This window comes from Salmo salar, chromosome ssa24, assembly GCF_905237065.1.
Source record: "Salmo salar chromosome ssa24, Ssal_v3.1, whole genome shotgun sequence".
Classification (NCBI taxonomy): domain Eukaryota; kingdom Metazoa; phylum Chordata; class Actinopteri; order Salmoniformes; family Salmonidae; genus Salmo; species Salmo salar.
Window position 1 is genome coordinate 30,644,024 of NC_059465.1, and position 17,142 is coordinate 30,661,165.

The window sequence follows — 17,142 nt, forward strand, 5'->3', positions numbered from 1 at the left end:
GATTTTCTATAGATTTCTTCAGAAAAAGAAAACTTCACTCACATGAAGAGCTAATCTCATAAGCTCTTATCAATAACATCAGCACATGGTTTCATTTCAAATAATTAGCCGTGGCCAATCAAAGAGTCCATAGAATCAGGCCACTGGACACCCTTGGGAGAGTTTTTGGCCCTTCCTCTTTTTGTTTGTTCCCCCATGACCAACTTGCTCATGTTTCTCTGTTACCACACTCAGTCCCAGGATCCCACTAGACATATCTGGTTTACATATATGGTTTCATCACAAAACAGAGCCCATTGTTCCCTACAATGATATTTAAAACTACGACAAACAATATGTCTTTTGTAATGCCTCAGGACCTGGGATTATCTCCCAGTTATGCATTCTATTATAAAGCTGGATGAGGCAGACTGGCTGGGTCGGTCCAAGTGCTACCACAGGAGAGGGGGACGGGCTTCCCAGTCACTCACTAGCTGTTCTTCAGCCAGGACAGAGAAGGATAGAGAAAGGAGCAGAAAGAGTGCGAGGAGTGTAAGCAACGACAACGGACACTGAAGATGGTGCTCCTGACTGCCAAAATCATGGAGAGGACTGCGCTCTTTGTGATATTCGGGGGTCTGGTCACTACTCTGGTCACCACCTTCATTCCCCTGTGGAAGACCTTGAACTCAGAGCTGAACGAAGTGGAGAACTGGTACTCAGGCCTGTGGCACATCTGCATCTTTGCCGAGGAGGTTGGGATGCAATGTAAAGCCTTTGAATCCCTCATGGCCCTGCCCATGGACTTGCTGGCTTCCCGGGTGCTCATGCTGGTGTCTGTGGGTACTGGGGCCCTAGCCGTGGTGGTGGCCTTCCCAGGCCTGGAGGGGGTGGAACTGGGCTCTGGAAGGCAGCAAGGGTTAAAGAGGGGCCTCCTCATTGTCAGCGGGGTGCTGTCCTGGGTGTCGGGGCTCACAACACTGGCCCCCGTCTCCCTGGTGGCCTACGTGACCCTGGTGGAGTTCTGGGACGAGAACCTGCCTGACGTCGTTCCACGCTGGGAGTATGGCGAGGCCATGTTCTCCGGCTGGTTTGCGGGTCTCTTCCTGGTCATTGGAGGCTCTCTTTTCTTTGTGGCTGTGTGCATGGCGGATCACGACGGGCAGCAGCGAGTGGCCAGTCTCCCAAACACCCCCCAGGAGAAGCCAAGGAGTCAGTACTACTTAAAGACAGAGGTTTTATAGTCTCATTTTCACTTAATGAATGGTGGTAGCTTAAAATGCCTAGTTTGAAGGAGAATGATAAAGTTGAATTCAGACTGCGACTGCCTGGGTTCATTTTGAAATATGAAAGGTCACGTTTGAAATGTTTGAAAGATATATTTGTATATTTCAATATTGTTGAACATGGATCAAGTGCTGTATTTCCGATGGAAAAGTGCAATGAAAACCTTTTGTCTGTAACTTGTTTGCAGCCTCTCATTTATTAATTACATGAGACTCTGGTCATTGTAATTTGAGTGCCTACTTTGTTCCTACACAGTATGTCTTGTCTCTTGATATGCATCAAGCTGGATCAGTGGTCTCTGTCGCACTGTGAAGGTATTCCTACTGGTGAAGATAATACAACTCCTTTCAATTAGGAATTTTATGTTAAGAGAAAGGAAAAGATCACTGTGATTTTCCACAATCACTAAAGCTCTTAAAGGGATAGTTTGCCACAATATGCCATGATATAAGTGGAGCTACTTGTTTTGTAATGCCAACTCTGCAGTTGTTTCCCTTAGTGGAGCTCAGGGGGCAATTTTAAAGGATGAGTTCTGTTTTTTACAATGTAATGTCAGATGGTTACTCATCCTGAAAGTAGTCTTTGGGTCAGTGAAAACTGTAGTCCATGGTTTGGTTTTCTTTAAACAGCCACTGTAAACTTAGCCATTGCTAGCTAAAAATCAATGGGAGTGGTAGGGGCATGCAGTACCTTTGTAATTTGTTTTGTTGCCATATCACCTTGAAATAACATCAAGCTAAACATTTTAATAGGTCTTTACCACTCTCAGTGATTTTAGCTAGCAGTGTCTAAATTTAGCTGAAGTTTGTAAACCAAACCATGGATTACAGTTTATCTGTGCCCGAAGACTGCTTTCAGGGTGAGGGACAATCTATCGTTACGTGTTGTAAAATACAGAACTTCCCCTTTAAAGGGAAAGTTCTAAATATTTCAACTTCATCATCTCCACACCCCAACATCAACATACAGAGCCTTCAGAAAGTATTCACACCCCTTGAATTTTTCCTGATTTTGTTGTGTCACAGCCTGAATTTAAAATTATTTAAATTGAGATTTGTTGGTTTCTGGCCTACAAACACAGATTCAACCACAAAGACAAGGGAGGTTTTCCAATGACTCGCAAAGGTAGATGGGTAAAAAAAAATACAGACATTGAGCAGAATTAGTGGAATGGTATCAAATACATCCAACACATGGTTGGGTGCCATTCCATTTGCTCCGTTCCAGCCATTATTATGAGCCATCCTCCCCTCTGCAGCCTCCACTGGTGAGAGAGAGATGCATTCCAAAGCCCCACCTCTTCTGAGATGTATTTCGTTTTGGGGGAGGGATTTAGCCACGTGAGGCGGCCTGAGATCTTAATGCACATTTTGGCTCAGGGACGCTACTGTATGTTGTACATATATAAATAGACGTTTGTTTGATGAAAGACTGTAGCCTACTGTAAATGTAAAAGGGAGACAGCCAAACAGTCATATCTATCACCAATAAGAGTAAGGTAAAATGAGTCACTCTCTGTGCCAATGTCAGTGAAATCAGATGGTTAGTATTTACACAGTGTAGTATTGCCCAGAGAGTAGTAAAGGGGTTAAGCCTACACTTAAAACATCTGACATTAACATTTGGAGATCATAGCACATAAATGAGGCACCCATGTGGCACACTCCTTTAATCTGGGTTTTTGGAGTGCGTGTGCGTGGCTGGCTGTGCGTGGCTGGCTGTCCCTGGGGCATGGGGGGATTGGAGTACTACTGTAATTAAATTCAACTGAGGGATGTATCAGTGATGTCATGTTGTGACCCTCCTGCCCTTGGAGAGAGACGATAAGTAATCTTGCCGCCCTTATAGTAACAATAACACAGACACACATGTATACACACAAACACACACACACACACACACACACACACACACACACACACACACACACACACACACACACACACACACACAGAAACAGTGGTGCTGTTCTTTCACTGTGTGACCAGCAGAGGATCTTGTGAGCAGAGCAGCAAGACAAGCGAGCTCAAATTATGCTTTTTTGCGTTGGTTGAGCATTACAGCCAAAGCTGTAAGGACAGCTCATAATAATGGTTGATGTATTTGATACCATTCCATTTATTCCACTCCAGGCATTACCACAAGCCCGTTCTCCCCAATTAAGATGCCACCAGCTTCCTGTGCTTCACTTATTCTAAACTATTCAGAAAACATTTTCATGTCATGAAATACACAATCTATACCCTGAGATAGATACATCTAGGTTGTTCTTGAATTGCTCTAACATTTGGGCATGGTATTAAACAATTAAAGAAGTACATTTTTCTAGATGTGTATTTATTTGTATTTGGGTATCGTCCCATTCTAAATCAACTAATATGACAGCTTAATTACTATAAATATTTTTTTGCATTATGATAACATAGGTATTTTAATAGCCTTCTTTTTTTCTATTGATCTATATATGAAATACTTTCTAGCATTCAAAATAATAGATAAATATCTCTAAATCCACAAAACATGTCACAACAACTCATCACTACTGGTAGATTTTCTTTCCCCTAGTACTTTAAACAATGCATATAGATAAAGTTTTGCTGTTTAAAGGACTTGCATTATGTTGTATCAGTCATAAACAGTATAACAATATAAACAAAAACCTGTATGATGTGTAACTGTCATTTAAAAGTATTTTCATGGTTGCGAAGCTGAGAGACTGCAATTCAAGAATGACCCATCTGTATCTTGGTGCAGTATTACTATAAAATAAATTCCTTTCCAGGGCATATGATATGAGGTACTGTATTGCCATTGTCAGAAGTTACAGAGGGGATTTGACAATCAATACATAATTTAATCCACACCAGAGCAACCAGCATACCTATGCCCCATTCCCCAAATAAATTATGTCAAGGACATCTTATCAGTGTGCCCCGTTCTCATTCCATCCACCAAGCAAAGGGGATATATAGAATTTTGACCAATGTAGATAGACAGCCAGCTGTCAAGATTTAGCATGGGAAGTCATAATCTTGTCATTTTCTGGTTGTAAACTGTTTTTCTATTGGTAAAGACATCAGAAACCAGATTACAACCAGGTGAAGACATATTTATTAACTGGTCAGATAACCAGATTACAATCAGTTCAACCATTACAACCAGTTCTTCTGGTCACTTCCTTTAACAGCCAATATACATAATGTTACTTAAGAATGTCATTGCAATTCGTTTTGCCCACTAGGCAGTCAAGCCAGCCAGTAGCCAGTAAAATAGGCATTTACAGTAGGCAGACAATCCTTCACACAAACAGGCAAGCAGGCATACAGTAGAGCACACATGCATGCATTAAGCAGGCAGGCAAGCAGGCAGACAATCAAAGAAAGCCGGCAGACCAGGCAGTACAGGGGGGATCCCAGTCAATCTTTGATCAGATTTAACTGGCCAGTCAGGCCTTTGGCATCTGAAGGCAAGGCTGAAAGGATCTGACCAGGAAGGGGACTGGTGTGTGTGTGTGTGTGTGTGTGTGTGTGTGTGTGTGTGTGTGTGTGTGTGTGTGTGTGTGTGTGTGTGTGTGTGTGTGTGTGTGTGTGTGTGTGTGTGTGTGTGTGTGTGTGTGTGTGTGTGTGTGTGTGTGCGTGCATGTCTGTGTCTGTGTGCGTGCATGTGTGCATGTGTGTGTGCATGTGTGTGTATGCGCACGTGTGTGGGAGAGAGAGAAAGAGTGAGAGAGGGGGTAGAGAGGGGTGGAGTGGATTGGAGCGAGCGATGGAGGGAGGAGAGGGAGGAGAGCCGAGCACTGTGAGAATTCCTGCTGTGTTAGCATCCACCCAGCAACTCTGTCAATACTGCATACAGCTAAGAAACAGGCAGAGGCCCCTGGTGCTGCATTTACCGGCTCCGTCAGTGAGAGAGAGCAGCTTCCACAATCCCCCCAATCCGTGTGCTGCTCGAGAGGTTTCTCCCAGGGATAACACACACACCAGAGCCCCGGCCGCTACTGCTGCGTCGGAGGGCGAGGAAGAGACAGGAGGAGAGCTGAACAGTAGATACGGAGTGGGAATACTCTAGAAGAGAGAGACAATCCTGGGGGAGGGACAGGATTCTTGGAAGACTGGGTGTGATAGTATTCTAACGTGCTCCACAGGAAAGGCTGAACACTGGGGCATTTGACAGACAGGCACTCAGCGGTGCACCTGCTCCACACTAGCTTGTTGGGTAAGATCCTTTTCCTCTTTTACAGTCAGTAGGCCAAGGGCTGATTTTATGATTGTGCTTGTTTCTGCTGGTATGATATCTTAATGTGATGCTCAGTATATCACTAGACTTTACTACTTTCTGTGGTCTGTATGTGGTACAGCACTATGGCCATTCAGCATTATAGAGCCAAGGAAGTAACTCGGTTCTGGGCCAGTTCCACAGATTTCTGCAGTCCTGCTTAAAGAAGTGGAGCAATGTGGTGCAGTAATATACTCAATACTCTGACAAACAGTACACCAATGGACACAAGGCACTTCACAAACAAGCACATTCTTACACAGTGGCAAATGTACAGTAAATTACAGTAATCAAAATAAACAGCCATATTAAGTAGAGGAGGTAATTGAGAGATTTTCTGACCTCAAAACAATGAATGGCCCACTAAGGGAGATTGATCATTTATTTGTTTAGCTTAATTTTGATATGTGTGTGTGTGTTTTTGTGTGTGTTTGTGTGTACGCACGTGTGCGCACTTCTCGGAAATTGGTTGTTTAATTCGTTATTTCTGACCATGGAAACATTGGTCCCCTGCAGGAGTGGACACCCCTCTGTAAAAGGCTATTCTGGTTTTCCATGACATCACAATTCCTTTGGCCTAATTGGGAGGCAAACGCTGAAAGCAGCACCAAAACACCCTGACACTACATCTCGCTAGTGTTACTGCCTGCTACTCAGCGTAACATCTCTTTAATTCTCCATTCTTTGTCATATATCTGTAAACTTCAAATTTCCTAATCAGACTCAATGTTTCATTTCAGTAAATTCAGTTCAGTTTGATGTTTGGAGTGGCATTACATGGTTAACACAACTAATTGTAGGTCGCTAGAACTTGTGTAGTATCACGTGGTATCCCTGCCTTATCCCATCAAGTGTACTAATGGTTAGCCTCTGAATTCCACAACAAGTTCAACGACCAGGGGTCTCTTCACAACCAGGGGTTTCTTCACAGTCCCCAAGTCCATAACAGACTCCTGGTAACACACAGTACTACACAGAGCCATGACTTCATGGAACTCTATTCCACATTAAGTAACTCATGCAAGCAGTAAAATCAGATTTAAAAACAGATAGAACTACATCATATGGAACAACGCTGACTGTGAAGAGACACACACACACGTGCATAGTCACACACACACACACTAGCACATGCACTCTACACACGCGTACATTTTAATATTGTTGTATGGTGGTGTTAAACACTGAGTCTACAAAACATTAGGAACACCTTCATAATATTGAGTTGCACCTTTTTTGCCCTCAGAACAGCCCTAATTAGTCGTGGGCATGGACTCTACAAGTTGTCGAAAGCGTTCCACAGGGATGCAGGCCCATGTTGACTCCAATGCTTCCCACAGTTGTGTCAAGTTCTTAATACACACAGGAAACTGTTGTGTGTGAAAAAAACAGCAGCGTTGCAGTTCTTGACACACTCAAACCAGTGCGCCTGGCACCTACAACCATACCCGATTCAAAGGCACTTCAATCTTTTGTCTTGCCCATTCACCCTCTGAATGGCACACATACACAATCCATATTGGGGCGGCAGCATAGCCTAGTGGTTAGAGCGTTGGACTAGTAACCAAAGGTTGCAAAATTGAATGCCCGAGCTGACAAGGTACAAATCTGTCGTTCTGCCCCTGAACAAGGCAGTTAACCTCCTGTTCCTAGGCTGTCATTGAAAGTAAGAATTTGTTCTTAACTGAGTTGCCTAGTAAAATAAATACAAATATCTCAATTGTCTCAAGGCTTAAAAATCCTTCTTTGGCCTGTCTCCTCCCCTTCATCTACCTTTACTGAAGTTGATTTAACAGGTGACATCAATAAGGGATCGTTGCTTTCACCTGGATCCACCTGGTCAGTCTATGTTGTGGAAAGAGCAGTGTTCCTAATGTTTTGAACACTCAGTGTACATTTGTGTTGTAGATATGTAGAGGTGTAATGAATGTACTGTTTTATAGGTTTTTTTTGTTTGTGTATTTTGTGATGTGTTTAATGTGTCTGGACCCCAGGAAGAGTAACTGCTGCCAAGGTAGCAGTTACTCTTCCTGGATCCATAATAAATACAAATACAAAATAACCTAACTGACCTCCGCAGCCTGATCATGGTAAAAACACATTTCAGACAGCAAACATTACATTCCAGACTTAGCAACTTTCAGCACCTATTGCATGGAAACTTCACTGTCTATTAGCCACAGTAGCTACCTGGAACCTTGTCCCTCTTGGACATATACAGCTCTGGAAAAAATGAAGAGACCACTGCAAAATGATCAGTTTCTCTGGTTTTAAAAATGTTGTTTATTCAATTAACTACTGACAACATTTCTCCCAAATTCCAAATAAAAATATTGTCATTTAGAGCATTTATTTGCAGAAAATGACAACTGGTCAAAATAACAACAAAAATGCAGTGTTGTCAGACCTCAAATAATGCAAAGAAAATAAGTTCATATTCATTTTTAAACAACACAATACTAATGTTTTAACTTACAGTAGGAAGAGTTCAGAAATCAATATTTCGTGGAATAACCCTGATTTTCAATCACAGCTTTCATGCGTCTTGGCATGCTCTCCACCAGTCTTTCACATTGATGTTGGGTTACTTTATGTCACTCCTGGTGCAAAAATTCAAGCAGCTCAGCTTTGTTTGATGGCTTGTGACCACCCATCTTCCTCTTGATCACATTCCAGAGGTTTTCAATGGGGTTCAGGTCTGGAGATTGGGCTGGCCATGACAGGGTCTTGATCTGGTGGTCCTCCATCCACACCTTGATTGACCTGGCTGTGTGGCATGGAGCATTGTCCTGCTGGGGAAAAAAATCCTCAGAGTTGGGGAACATTGTAAGAGCAGAAGGAAGCAAGTTTTCTTCCAGGACAACCTTGTACGTGGCTTGATTCATGCGTCCTTCACAAAAATAAATCTGTCCAATTCCAGCCCCAGATCTTCACCGATCCTCCACCAAATTTCACAGTGGAAGCAAGACACTGTGGCTTGTAGGCCTCCCCAGGTCTCGCACCCACTGTGAAATTTGGTGGAGGATCAGTGATGATCTGGGGTTTCTTCAGCAAGGATGAAATTTGTCTTTGTGAAGGACGCATGAATACATTTTACACTGGAGAAACAACATTTAAAAAACAATGTTAGATTTTGATCTTACCTTATGGACAAACAAACTTAAACAAGCAAGCAAGCATGTACAAGACAAACAGGGGAATGCACTTAGTCACAATGTATGGTGATTGTTTCACATGCTTCTAGAGCCTAGTATTGGGGAATGTATAATACATTCACAGTGTAAAACTGGTAGCCTCTGGAAATAATCAAAACAGTAATACAAAGTAACTGTCCAGTGTTTCCAGATTTCTATGAAATAGGACCTATATCTAACAACAATATGAGTTAAATAGTTTTCCTTCCAAAGAAATGGTAATTAAGTATGTTAAAAAGCATATTTTCTGTCTTGGAATGGTGTGGGCATACCCCAACAACAGACTGGTGTGGGTGTATACCGGTCATTAAAAAGATTCAAGTGAGTAAACCGGCTCAGCCAATGAGTCAACATGACATCATGTTCTATTAGGAAATAGCAAGAATTTTTGGAATGGTCTGTTTGAGATGCAAGTTTGAGGTGGGATTTCTTTTCACATTTTTTTTTCTCACCAATTTGTGCTTTTGCCACAAATACAAGTATAGGATGAGTTAACAAAACTTCTTTCCACCCCTTATGAATTAAATACAGTTTTATTATTTCATCAGCTTTCCAGGGCTTGTTTTTTTTAGTAATTAAAGCTGAACAACAAGCTAAGTATTTGATCAGCATTGCAGGTTTTTTAACATAACAAGAACATTCAAAATGAGGTTAACTCCACAGGCTTGATTAGGCTCAGGACAAACATTGTAAATGCAGCTGTTAAATGTCTCGGACGAAAAAGGCTGTTGTTCAAGCGGTGGTTAACACAATCTTAGGACGATCAAGTTTATCTTGTATTTCACGAATCTGCAGTAATGGGGGATAGGTGTTGTGCTACTTTGTCTTGTGTGGTGTTACTTTGTCCTTGGTCCTTATCAGCCGTGGATCTAGTCGAGCGGCCTGATTTACCTGTGGAACAGGTGTTAGGTGCATGAGATGTTAAATAACCAACTGAGATGTTAGTTAAGCAATAAGGCAAGAGGGGTGTGGTATATGGCCAGCCAATATACCATGGCTAAGGGCTGTTCTTAGGCACAACGCAAGGCGGAGTGCCTCGATACAGCCCTTAGCCGTGGTATATTGGCCATATACCACAAACCCCCGAGGTACCTTATTGCTATTATAAACTGGTTACCAATGTAATTAGAGCAGGAAAAATACATGTTTTGTCATACCCATGGTATATGGTCTGCTATACCACGGCTTACAGCCAATCAGCATTCAAGGCTCAATCCACCCAGTTTATAAATGTAAATAACCAGTTACCTATGCTCGAGGGACAAATTATCATGTTGGTTCATGTACAGCATAGACCACATGCTTACAGACAAAAACATACACTCTTGCATTACTGGTGAAGATCTGACCGCATCTACTTTCAAGGTTTACCAGATTAAGGTGAAAATGGAACCATTTACATTTTAGTCATTTAGCAGACGCTCTTATCCAGAGCGACTTACTGTAGTGAATGCATACATTTCATAAATTTTTTCTCCGTACTGGTCCCCCGTGGGAATTGAACCCACAACCCTGGCGTTGCAAACACCATGCTCTACCAACTGAGCTACACGGTTGGTTGCTTGTGCCACATGCTTGAGGAACCACAATCATTTCTGATACATATTTACTGAAGCTACTGGCCCATAATGTCACTAAATCCCTGAGGCAGTGAGGAGTTTATTAGCGTATTGTTGTCTCTGTAGGGATAAGGGTCATCTACTGCCTGGCCTGAAGTTTCTGTTTGTGTATTGTCACACCCTGATCTGTTTCACCTGTCTTTGTGATTGTCTCCACCCCCCTCCAGGTATCGCCCATCTGCCCCATTATCGCCTGTGTACAGTGCCTTGCAAAAGTATTCATCCCCCTTGGCGTTTTTGTTGCAGTACAACCTGTAATTTAAAATGATTTTTATTTGGATTTCATGTAATGGACATACACAAAATAGTCCAAATTGGGGAAGTGAAATGAAATTGTTTTACTTGTTTCAAAAAACTGAAAGAAACTAAAAAAGTAAAAAAACAAAAACAACTGAAAAGTGGTGCGTACCTATGTGTTCACCCTTTGCTATGAAGCCCCTAAATAAGATCTGGTGCAACCAATTACCTTCAGAAGTCACATACTTAGTTAAATAAAGTCCACCTGTGTGCAATCTAAGTGTTACATGATCTGTCTGTCACTTCCTGACCAGTAAAAGGGGTTATTTGTTATTGTAGTTTGGTCAGGGCGTGGCAGGGGGTGTTTGTTTTGTGTGGTTCGGGTTTTTTGGTTTATGTTCTACATTTTCTATTTCTATGTATTTATCTAGTTTTTCTATTTCAATGTTGGGGTTTTGGTTGGACCTCCAATTAGAGGCAGCTGGTTGTCGTTCCCTCTTATTGGATGCCATATTTAGTTGGGTTAGTTTTCTCTTGTGTTTTGTGGGTGGTTGTTTCCTGTATAGTCTGTGCACCTTATGGGACTGTTTTCATCGTTTGTTTTGTTTAAGTGTTTTCCTTTAATAAATAAGAAGATGAGCACTTTACCCGCTGCATTTTGCTCCACTCCTTACGACACCTGTGACACTGTCACATGATCTCAGTATATATGCACCTGTTCTGAAAGGCCCCAGAGTCTGCAACACCACTAAGCAAGGGGCACCACCAAGCAAGTGGCACCATGAAGACCAAGGAGCTCTCCAAACAGGTCAGGGACAAAGTTGTGGAGAAGTACAGATCAGGGTTGGGTTCTAAAAAAATATCCGAAACTTTGAACATCGCATGGAGCACCATTAAATCCAGTATAAATAAATGGAAAGAATATGACACCACAACAAACCTGCCAAGAGAGGGCCGCCCACCAAAACTCATGGACCAGGCAAGCAGGGCATTAATCAGAGAGGCAACAAAGAGACCAAGATAACCCTGAAGGAGCTGCAAAGCTCCAGAGCGGAGATCGGAGTATCTGTCCATAGGACCACTTTAAGCCATAAACTCCACAGAGCTGGGCTTTACGGAAGAATGTCCAGAAAAAAAGCCATTGCTTAAAGAAAAAAATAAGCAAACACGTTTGGTGTTTGCCAAAAGGCATGTGGGAGACTCCCCAAACATATGGAAGAAGGTACTCTGGTCAGATGAGACTAAAATGTAACTTTTTGGCCAACAAGGAAAACGCAATGTCTGGCGCAAACCCAACACTTCTCATCACCCCAAAAATACTATCATCGGCAGGATCTGGGAAACTGGTGAGAATTGACGGAATGATGGATGGTGCTAAATACAGGGAAATTCTTGAGGGAAACCTGCTTCAGTCTTCCAGAGATTTGAGGCTGGGATGGAGGTTCACCTTCCAACAGGACAATGACCCTAAGCATACTGCTAAAGCAACACTCGAGTGGTTTAAGGGGAAACATTTGAATGTCTTGGAATGGCCTAGTCAATGCCCAGACCTCAATCCAATTGAGAATCTGTGGTATGACTTAAAGATTGCTGTACACCAGCGGAACCCATCCAACTTGAAGGAGCTGGAGCAGTTTTGCCTTGAAGAATGGGCAAAACTCAGAGAGGTTAGATGTGCCAAGCTTAACATACCCCAAGAAACTTGCAGTTGTAATTGCTGCAAAAGGTGGCTCTACAAAGTATTGACTTTGGGGGGGTGAACAGTTATGCACGCTCAAGTCTTATTTCTTGTTTGTTTCACAATAAAACATATTTTGCATCTTCAAAGTGGTAGGCATGCTGTGTAAATCAAATGATACAAACCCCCCAAAAATCTATTTTAATTCCAGGTTGTAAGGCAACAAAATAGGAAAAATGCCAAGGGGGGGGGGGTGGGTGAATACTTTCGCAAGCCACTGTATTTATACCTGTGTTCTCTGTTTGTCTGTTGCCAGTTCGTCTTGTTTGTCAAGCCAACAGCATTTTTGTGTCAGCTCCTGCTTTTCCCCAGTCTCTCTTTTCTCATCCTCCTGTTTTTTACCCTTGCCTGTCCTGACCCTGTACCCACCCGCCTGACCACTCTGCCGGCCCCTGACCCTGAGCCTGCCTGCTGTCCTGTACCTTTGCCCCACCTCTGGGTTACTGACCTCCGCCTGACTTGACCCTGAGCCTGCCTGCCATCCTGTACCTTTGCCCCTGTTGCTGTAATAAACATTGTTACTTTGACACGGTCTGCATCTGGGTCTTACCTTGATACCTGATAGTGTATGGGCTTTATCATGACCTGGATGGTACTACATTGTCTTGGTGGTTTGACCTCATCTTTCTGGGGTGTGGTACCAACCCCTCAGCTGTGCCACAGCGGTGATCAAATAAGGGCTATTCACTGTGGTGCAGTGAAATGTTTGCGCAACTGGAGTAGTCTGTTTAGAAACACAGTGTGTTTACCTGGGCTGCTCAAAGAAAAGTAAAGTCCCTTTTCTGAGTGATTGATGTGGCTATCGGAATTGATTCTGGTCCTCTGAGTTTAACATTGGTTTCACTCAGATCCATTCTTGGGGTGGGTGTGTGGGGGGAAACTACCTAAGGGTTGTGCGACAATGGCTAATTCCCTGCTACATTCCAGTAAAAAGTATTACATTTGTGGAGAAAAGTGAGTGAAACTGACAGCTTGTTTGCAGGAAGGATTATTAGCACTGCTTGGGGACAGGCCCAACGGTGAGCGAATGGAATCTGCGTCATATGTTGAGGACCAAATCTGCTTAACCTGACTTTGGGTTAGTACAAAATATTTCAGGCTTGCTGGAACCTCTCAACGGCAGCCTTTTTGATGCAATTTCAACGTTCATTCAATTTTAATTTGTATTGTAATTATTGATATGGGAACATAGAGAAGATAGAGTGCACTTACGTCTTTATGAAGTGTTTAACCTTCATTGATTTCTTCATAGGGAGACATTCTCATGACAAAATGGCATTTTGAAATGTGTTTGTTGTTGGTGGGTCATTGAGATTGGTGAAGCTATAAAATTAGTGTAGAAAATAATTAGTGGCTGCCATGACATTTTCACAGTTCGTGTAGAGAAAAAACAGATGCCCACATTCTGCCCAAAAGAACTAGTCTATCCCAGTTATTTAGCTTGCTCCGGTTCTATATTACCTTTAAAAAGATGACTAAAGTGACTCTTGATAATTCCATGCTGCAAAACTTTAAACTTCTTGAATGTTTTTGTGATCCTTTTGAATTGATTTTATTGTGAAGTATATACACTCATATACTTTCGATGTAGCAGTATGACAACGAAGACATGACACAGACATTTCTTACTGTGTGAAATGTTTCATGATTCAAAAGAGAGATCTTTCCATGTCTCACTTGGTCTCTGGAACTTTAACCACTTTTCCATTAAAGGTGCAAGCGTCTTTTATTAACCTCAAGGACATTAAGATGTGCTCTGAATATCAAGTACTTTCTTTGGTGCACCCCCGAAGGGTGGCTTGCTTTTGCTAACGAATCCCACTGCGTTGCGTAATACACCTGCCATCCTGTGAATGCTTGTTACTGTAGTACTGCTCTCATATTCATATCAACAGCTGTATTGTTTAGCAACACCAAGTGGGTTGAAATATCACAAGCTCTGGCAGAGGTGTGTGGGCAATGTGTGGCAGCAAAACAAAAGTGGTTTTGAAACTCATGGGGCCTCTGCTTCCATTCAAAACACAGTGACATGAACGTTAAAGGTGCAAAGGCTGTTAATGGTTAACAACACTTACAGTGCCTTCAGAAAGTATTCATACCTCTTTACTTATTACACATTTTGTTGTGTTACAGCCTGAACTGTTAAAACTGTAACTCAGCCACTCAGGACATTCACTGTCTTCTTGGTAAGCAACTTCAGTGTAGATTTTATCTTGTGTTTTAGGTTATTGTCCTGCTGAAAGGTGAATTCATCTCTGAGTCTCTGGTGGAAAGCAGACTGATCCAGGTTTTCCTCTAAGATTTTGCCTGTGCTTTGCGCTATAACGTTTCTTTAATCCTGAAAAACTCCCCAGTCCTTAATGATTACAAGCATACCCATTACATGATGGAGACACCGCTATGCTTGGAAATATGGAGAGTGGTACTCAGTAATGTATTGTATTGGATTTGCCCCAAATATAACACTTTGTATTCAGGAGAAAAAAAATATTTGCTTTGCCACTTTTTTTGCAGTATTACTTTACTGCCTTGTTGCAAACAGGATGCATGTTTTGGGAATATTTGTATTATGTATAGGATTCCTTCTTTTCACTCTGTCAATTAGGTAAGTATTGTGGAGTAACTGCAATGTTGTTGATCCATCCTCAGTTTCTCCTATCACAGCCATTAAACTCTGTAACTGTTTTAAAGTCACCATTGGCCTCATGGTGAAATCCCTGAATGGTTTCCTTCCTCTCCTGCAACTGAGTTAGGAAGGACGCCTGTATCTTTGTAGTGACTTGGTGTATTGATACACCATCCAAAGTGTAATTAATAACTTCACCATGCTCAAAGGGATATTCAATGTCTGCTTTTTTATTTTTACCCATCTACCAACTACAGTTGAAGTCGGAAGATTACATACACTTCGTTTGGTGTCATTAAAACTTGTTTTTCAACCACTCCACAAATTTCTTGTTAACAAACTGTAATTTTGGCAAGTCGGTTAGGACATCTACTTTGTGCACGACACAAGTAATTTTTCCAACAATTGTTTACAGACAGATTATTTCACTTATAATTCACTGCATCACAATTCCAGTGGGTCGGAAGTTTACATACACTAAGTTGACTGTGCCTTTAAACAGCTTGGAAAATTCCAGAAAATTATGTCATGGCTTTAGAAGCTTCTGATAGGCTAATTGACATCATTTGAGTCAAATGGAGGTGTACCTGTGGATGTATTTCAAGGCCTACCTTCAAACTCAGTGCCACTTTGCGGGACATCATGGGAAAATCAAAAGAAATCAGCCAAGACCTCAGAAAAAAATTGTAGACATCCACAAGTCTGGTTCATCCTTGGGAGCAATTTCCAAATGCCTGACGGTAGCACGTTCATCTGCACAAACAATAGTACACAAGTATAAACACCATGGGACCACGCGGCCGTCATACCGCTCAGGAAGGAGACGCGTTCTGTCTCCTAGAGATGAACGTACCTTGGTGCGAAAAGTGCAAATCAATCCCAGAACAACAGCAAAGGACCTTGTGAAGATGCTGGAGGAAACAGGTCCAAAAGTATCTATATCCACAGTAAAACAAGTCCTATATCGACATAACCTGAAAGGCCGCTCAGCAAGGAAGAAGCCACTGCTCCAAAACTTCCATAAAAAAGCCAGACTACGGTTTGCAACTGCACATGGGGACAAAGATCGTACTTTTTGGAGAAATGTCCTCTGGTCTGATGAAACAAAAATAGAGCTGTTTGGCCATAATGACCATCGTTATATTTGGAGGAAAAAGGGGGAGGCTTGCAAGCTGAAGAACACCATCCCAACCGTGAAGCACGGGGGTGGCAGCTTGTGGGGGTGATTTGCTGCAGGAGGGACTTCACAAAATAGATGGCATGATGAGGCAGGAAAATGATGTGGATATATTGAAGCAACATCTCAAGACGTTAGTCAGGAAGTTAAAGCTTGGTTGCAAATGGGTTTTCCAAATAGACAATGACCCCAAGCATACTTCCACATTTGTGGCAAAATGGCTTAAGGACAACAAAGTCAAGGTATTGGAGTGGCCATCACAAAGCCCTGACCTCAATCCTATAGAAAATGTGTGGGCAGAACTGAAAAAATGTGTGCGAGCAAGGAGGCCTACAAACCTGACTCAGTTACACCAGCTCTGTCAGGAGGAATGGCCCAAAATTTACCCAATTTATTGTGGGAAGCTTGTGGAAGGCTACCCGAAATGTTTGACCCAATCTAAACAATTCAAAGGCAATGCTACCAAATACTAATTGAGTGTATGTCAACTTCTGACCCACTGGGAATGTGATGAAAGACATAAAAGCTGAAACAAATCATTCTCTCTACTATGATTCTAACATTTCACATTCTTAAAATAAAGTGGTGATCCTAACTGATCTAAAACAGGGAATTTTTACTAGGATTAAATATCAGGAATTGTGACAAACTGAGTTTAAATGTAATTGGCTAAGGTGTATGTAAACTTCTGACTTTAACTGTATATCTTCGCGAGCCATTGGAAAACTTCCCTGGTCTTTGTGGTTGAATCTGTGTTTGAAATTCGCTGCTCGACTGAGGGACCTTACAGATAATTGTATGTGTGGGCTACAGAGATGAGGTAGTCATTAAAAACCACTATTATTGCACGCAGGGTGAGTCAATGCAACTTATTATGTAACTTGTTAAGCAAATTTCTACTCCTGAACTTATTTAAGCTTGCAATAACAAAGGGGTTGATTACTTATTGACTCAAGACATTTCAGCTTTTCATATTTAATTAATTTGTAAAAATGTCTAAAAACATAATT

At 42.0% G+C, this 17,142-nt stretch overlaps 2 protein-coding genes across 4 annotated transcripts in view; both read left to right on the top strand.

Moving 5' to 3' along the window:
- The first annotated feature begins 247 nt into the window (after window positions 1-247).
- On the top strand, window positions 248-1,442 carry cldn26 (claudin 26). The gene has a single exon (XM_014172054.2). It carries the CDS (start codon window positions 558-560, stop codon window positions 1,221-1,223), a length of 666 nt encoding a protein of 221 aa, XP_014027529.1. The 5' UTR covers window positions 248-557; the 3' UTR covers window positions 1,224-1,442.
- Window positions 1,443-5,030: 3,588 nt separating this feature from the next.
- LOC106585652 (apoptosis-inducing factor 3) overlaps window positions 5,031-17,142 on the top strand; it is a 34,289-nt gene continuing 22,177 nt past the window's right edge. For 2 of the 3 annotated variants that reach the window (XM_014172082.2, XM_014172084.2), the window contains exon 1: window positions 5,031-5,481. The gene's annotated coding sequence lies outside the window, so the exon portion shown is untranslated. Of the gene's footprint in view, window positions 5,482-13,174; window positions 13,408-17,142 lie in introns of those variants that run through there. The other variant, XM_014172083.2, reaches the window with a different exon arrangement.

Excerpts from the sequence above, each read along its gene's own strand:
- cldn26 (XM_014172054.2), top strand. The coding sequence starts at position 558 with ATGGTGCTCCTGACTGCCAAAATCATGGAGAGGACTGCGCTCTTTGTG.